The sequence below is a fragment of the Vigna unguiculata genome, chromosome 4, assembly GCF_004118075.2.
Source record: "Vigna unguiculata cultivar IT97K-499-35 chromosome 4, ASM411807v1, whole genome shotgun sequence".
NCBI lineage: Eukaryota > Viridiplantae > Streptophyta > Magnoliopsida > Fabales > Fabaceae > Vigna > Vigna unguiculata.
Window position 1 is genome coordinate 7,898,659 of NC_040282.1, and position 5,713 is coordinate 7,904,371.

Sequence of the window (5,713 nt, forward strand, 5' to 3'; positions counted from 1 at the left end):
CCCTTTCCAAATTGAAACCAAATTTAATTTTTATATTAAAATTCACATTTTTTATTAAATATTTTTATATAATATATTAAAATTCATGTCATTATAACTTTAACATAAAAATTAAATTTTGTCACATCTTCGATAGAGACAAAATTAATCAATTTTAAACAAAATTGGATTAAATTGAACAAAAATAACAAATATAGGAATCAAACTAAATATAGAACATTGATTTTGACATGTAACACATTGTTGGGTTGACATGTGGACATTTAAAAAAAATTAAAATAAATTAAAAATAAATTAAAAATAAATTAAAAAATCACGTAGTGACACGTGACAGTTATTGTTCATAACCGTCAATGATTTAAATAGTGTTAGCAAAAAATGACCCAAATGAATAAAATTGACAAAAATTGAGACCTATTTAAATACAAAAACAAAATTAGGACTTATTGGACAAAACTTAAGGAAAATTGGGAAAAAATATATATTTTAACCTAATTTTATTTTGATATTGATCAATTAGCATCCTGAGCCGATGCTAATGTAAACATCTGGTGTGGGCTGGTCAATGGTAAGCTTAATATTTTATTTTGTGTGGGTCATTTTTGCATACTCCAGTAGCTTTCAAGATTAAGCCAACACTAATATTTTTGACTATAACTCGTGAATTCTTGTAGTGTAAACTGTTTAAGGAAGACCGTTAGTCTAACAGAAGAAAACAATTCTTATGATTGAGTTCTACTTTTAATTCTCTTGACTTAGTTATTTATTTACTTTATTAATTTAAGAAACTAATTTAAGTATATTATAATTTTTAATTTTAAGATAATAAAACAAATGTGTAACCTCACTCATTTCGGTCTAAATCGGAAAAACATTTCAGGTTATATGAGAAACTAAAGTGAGTTTTTCTATTAAAAGTTAAATCAAACTGAAGAGCACTTTTTTTTATATATATTTCAAGTTACAATTGTAATTTGATTAAGTTAAAAATGTTTCAATTCATTTCAAAAAAACAAATGGAAAACAAATGCCTTGCACTCAAAATTCCAAATTGTTTGCCTAATAGAATTTAAAGCAAATCGTAGGATTGAGAAGTAATTTAACTGATAGATAAACTTGTTTGTTTGTTGAAAGGAACTCGACATGAACTCGAATATAAATGGCTAGATCTAACTTTTTGGTGTTAGCAGCGCGTTTCTAAAATATTTTAGAACCATTCAAATTAAAAACTTTGAGTCTTTCATCATTAAACAATTTGGTTTCCCAAATCAAAGGAAAATTCTTACGTTTGAAATAAAATGGAATGATGCTTCTACAAATAGAAAAAAGATGAATACATCTGAAATAAAAAAAGAATATGTTTCTACAAAATATGTAGATAAACAAGAACAAAGTTTATTGAATGGAAGGGAAGCCGAGCATAATAAATGATCCATTTAGCTTCATTAATTTATTGAATTCAAAGCACTTTTGATAGAATCGGCAGCTCCTTGTGCCTTTTCCTTCATTTGTTGTCCACCCTATACACAACAAAATACACTCACTTTTATCATGCATCTTAATTTCTAATACAACAATCATGAAAAACTCTAATACATTCATATATCAATAAGAACATTATTGTAAAATGGATTAAACATGAATGCTATGACATGATTTGATTTGGATAAATGTTGAGAAATAAAACATAGAAGAACCTGTTGCATGGAGTCTTGAGCAGAATGAGCAGCATCACTAGCCTTGTCCATCATGTTGCTAGCCTTTTCCTGTAATACCATAAAAAGCTTGTCAATGGTTTATGAATATTGTGCATGCATGAACATCAACACGCTACTAAGAGAACAAGTTAAAGGTAGACCTGAGCTTGGCCCTTGGCTTGCCCAGCATTGAAGCTCGCGTTTTGGGAGTCCATCTCGTGTTGAATGAAAAATCAAGTGTTGTAAATTAGTGTTAAATTTTATGATGCATACTTTCGCGTTGTTTGTTGTTGTTTATATAGTTTCTTAATACGTTGCATCTTTCAACAAGTGTTTGTTCTCCTCCTGTTTTCTTGCACCAATTATGATTCACACATTTTTCTCCTTCACTTATGTTTCTAAGGACACTTGTCAAGCCAATTTTGAATATTGTTTTTTGCCCTTGTGATCAATAAATATGTTGTCTTATTAAGAGATGAGGTTCAAGATAGTGAACATATTCTTTTAAGTATTTGTCTTATCATAATTGAATTAGAAAATTTGTATAGTTAACAATTTTATATGTTTTGATCACATTGACTTTTAGTAAAGTTTAGAATAATTTATGTATTAAATCATTGAGATATTATTTGAAAATCTTTGCCATAGAAGTAAATGTTTTATACAAGCTATCTGTTGTGCTAGCGGAGAAGTGAATAAATAAATAAATAAATACTTTTACACTACAAGAAACACTAGTGCAGTGAGGGCTTTTGGCCCCGGTTACTTTCGTGATTCTGCCTCGGTTTTAGAACCGAGGCATATTGGGGCGAGGCCAAAAGGCACCTCCTTTTGGCCTCGGTTATCACCCGAGGCCATAGCGTCTGTTTTCTGCCTCGGGTTTGAAAGAACCGAAGCCATAGCGTCTGTTTCGTCTTCGCAGTGGTGGCTATGGCTTCTGCTGCTGTTTTGGCTCATTCTCGCTCACCGTTGCAGTGGTGATGATGACGCGCTGTTGTAGTGGTTTCTGCTGTTTCACATGGATCTGTGTGGTGCGAAATTGCACGTCTGGTGAAGATGACTCGCGCTCCCATGGTGGTGTTGTGTGAGGATGCATTGGTTTCATTGCAGGTGCTGATGGCAGGTCACGGTGGTGCGAGGTGTTGCCATGGTTGTCACTGGTTCTGTTGCAGAGAACACAATGCATTGTGAGGTCCGTGAATGGTGCAGCTGCGGTGGTGGTGGTGGCAGCGAAGTTCGCGCAGAGTTTTCGAACTGACCCGCATCGGGAGGTGATTTGCAATCGGTGAACCTGGACAGCGCGACGGAGGCGACGACGCACGACTATTGATGGCAGATGCTGGTCGGCGACGGAGGCGGAGCGTGATGGTGGTGGTAGAGCGAAGAAATTCGCGCAGAGAGAAGAGAGTTTGGGAGACGATGAATAGTAGTTAGGATTCGCGAATTGGGAATTTTAACAGACTTTATGGCCTCGGTTCAATTAATAACCGGGGCCAAAAGCCCCCTTTACTGCCTCGGTCCTTAAAGAACCGAGGCCAAAAGCCTGATGCTGACTTTATGGCCTCGGTTCATTTAATAACCGAGGCCAAAAGCGCCCTTTACTGCCTCGGTCTTTAAAGAACCGAGGCCAAAAGCCTGATGCTGGTGGCATTTTTGAAAATTTGAAAATTGGGCTGCCTTATATGCTTCGGTTCATTTGTAACCGAGGCCTAAAGCCCCCTTTATTGCCTCGGTCCTTAAAGACCCGAGGCCAAAAGCCTGACGAAATTGCAAAAATGCCACCGCCTCCTTATAGGCTTCGGTTCAGCTGTAACCGAGGCCTATAAGGCGAAGTAAGATGTCAAATCTGCACTAGTGAAAACTATTAAATAGTGACTAATTTTATGACCAAAAGATATGTTTAGAGACCCATTTAGTAACCATTTTTCTAATTTGAGACTAGTTTAGAGACTAATCTCTTTGGTAGCCAAAACCTTAGTAAATAATGTTAGTGACTAATTTAAAGACTAACTGAAAATAGAAACTATTTTAATTGACAATTTAGAGACCAATAAACTATTTTAGTTACCAATAATTTTTAGTTTATAAATTAGTACAAAAATTGATCACTATATTGACTAATTATTTTTAGTCACTAAAATTGGTTCCTAATCAAATATTTTCTTGTAATATTAAGAAAAAAATGCAATTTTTGGTATGCACGTAGAGAATTGAATATATATATATATATATATATTAAGAGAAAAATGTTTTTTATGACATTATATATAACTGTTAAAGAAAATAATATATAATGACTAAAACTATATATGCCACGAAAAGTGGTCCTTTCTATAATCGTTGTAACTAGGGTGAAAGACATGTCAATGTCATCTTTTAATACTTTTTATACGGCATATTTTAAATCCAACATAGAAAGTGACTTTACTATAACGATTCTTCAACTACAATAGAAATTCATTTATATTGTTATAGTACATAATATATTAAGTGTACCTGATTGATACTATTTTGGTGCGAAACCAGACGATCTCAAGGACCCTCTGTGTCGAACCTCCTCCCGTTCCTCCCTGGACTCCTCTTGGATCTCCCTACCGTCTGCACTCCGGGGGTGGGGGTACCTGCAGGCACTCCGACGCTCAAGTCAGAAAGTGATCGATATGAGGTGTAATTGGTTAGTGAGAAAAGCATACCTTTACCTGTTCACTAGGCCTTAATCTATACTAATTTCTTAATGGACCTGTTATTATTATTTGCGGGCCGTTCGTATTCGATGATCGATTCTTTCCCTTTCCGACTGAGGTTGCACGCATCGGTTCTTTCCTTATTGGCTAAGATTGTTCTTCTGTGTCTTTGTTAAAGATCAACTCTTTCCATTCTAAGATTTGTCTGTCTGTTCTTTTGTGAAAGATCAACTCCTTCCTTTTTGGGGTTTGACCGTATGTACTTCTCAAATATCAACTCCTTCCTTTTTTGGGGTTTGCCCGTCTGTACTTCGCCAAATATCAACTCCTTCCTTTTTGGCTGAGATTACGTGCTGCTCCTTTGTACCTCTGTGCCATAATCCCATATTCTATTTGTCCCATCATTGGGTGGGATGTACACGGCCAAAAGGGGCCGGGATATATCTGGCCATCACACTTATTGGGCCCTCTGTGTTGTGTTTGAGAAAAGGTGAAAAGCAGGTACCCGAGTGACTGGGCCACAACGAATGTGCCTCATACTTGGGCCGGGGTGATCCCGGCCATTTCTGTCTTATTGGGCCGGGATGTACCCGGCCATACACCAACACCAGCCCCCCAGTCTCGTAGTGAACGAAGTGAAACAAGAGGCTGAAATGTGTAAAATCAAGTATGAAGGAAAGAAAGAGTATGGTTGGCCGAGATGTACCTAGCCATTACTGGACGAGATGTACCCGACCATTCCTGGCTAGGATGTGGTTGTGACGCTGCCAACATGTGTCTTGGTCGAGATGTACCCGGCCATTCTTGGCCGAGATGTGGCTGGCCTCTTCCCTACTAGGTTAGTAAGTCCGCTTTTGTGTGTTGTTATGTGTCATCTTTGTCGTATTTATTTTATCAATATGGGGGGATCATCTAGGGCGATGAAGCTTCCTTTCCCATTGATATAGATATGAGGGGATCATCTAGGGCGATGAAGCTTCCTTTCTCATTGATACAGATATGAGGGGATCATTTGGTTTGATGAAGCTTCTTTTCCCATTGATATAGATATGGGGGGATCATCTAGTTTGATGAAGCTTCCTTTCCCATAAAGAGAATGCTAAGAAAGTATTTGATTGATGCACTTGATTTAAATGTGTGCGTGGTTCAGCGATGGAAAATGTAAGCGTAGAGTAATAATAATGAAAAATTATGCTTTATTTATTGCTACGATGCCTCATTAAAACCTTCTTGACCAAAACCCTCCTTAGGTTCAAAAAAAGATCAAGGTATGAAAGAGTACACCACTTATCATGCAATCAACCACAAATCGTTTGTAAGAAGTCTGAAAAT

General features: G+C 36.4%; 1 protein-coding gene across 1 annotated transcript; it reads right to left on the reverse strand.

The window, feature by feature from the left end:
- Positions 1-1,287: 1,287 nt before the first annotated feature.
- On the reverse strand, positions 1,288-1,956 carry LOC114181007 (stress-induced protein KIN2-like). Its single transcript, XM_028067317.1, has 3 exons — positions 1,859-1,956; positions 1,698-1,766; positions 1,288-1,520 (listed from the first exon to the last, which is right to left on the reverse strand). The coding sequence occupies exons 1-3, from the start codon at positions 1,910-1,912 to the stop codon at positions 1,446-1,448; spliced, it is 198 nt and encodes a 65-aa protein (XP_027923118.1). The 5' UTR covers positions 1,913-1,956; the 3' UTR covers positions 1,288-1,445.
- Positions 1,957-5,713: the final 3,757 nt, after the last annotated feature.

What these genes read in the sequence shown, in the direction of transcription:
- LOC114181007 (XM_028067317.1), bottom strand. Translation starts at nt 1,912, where the DNA reads ATGGACTCCCAAAACGCGAGCTTCAATGCTGGGCAAGCCAAGGGCCAA. An exon ending in AAGCCAAGGGCCAAGCTCAG is followed by an intron (nt 1,767 to 1,858) that starts GTCTACCTTTAA and finishes ATGGTATTACAG; the next exon opens with GAAAAGGCTAGCAACATGAT. An exon ending in CTCAAGACTCCATGCAACAG is followed by an intron (nt 1,521 to 1,697) that starts GTTCTTCTATGT and finishes TGTTGTGTATAG; the next exon opens with GGTGGACAACAAATGAAGGA.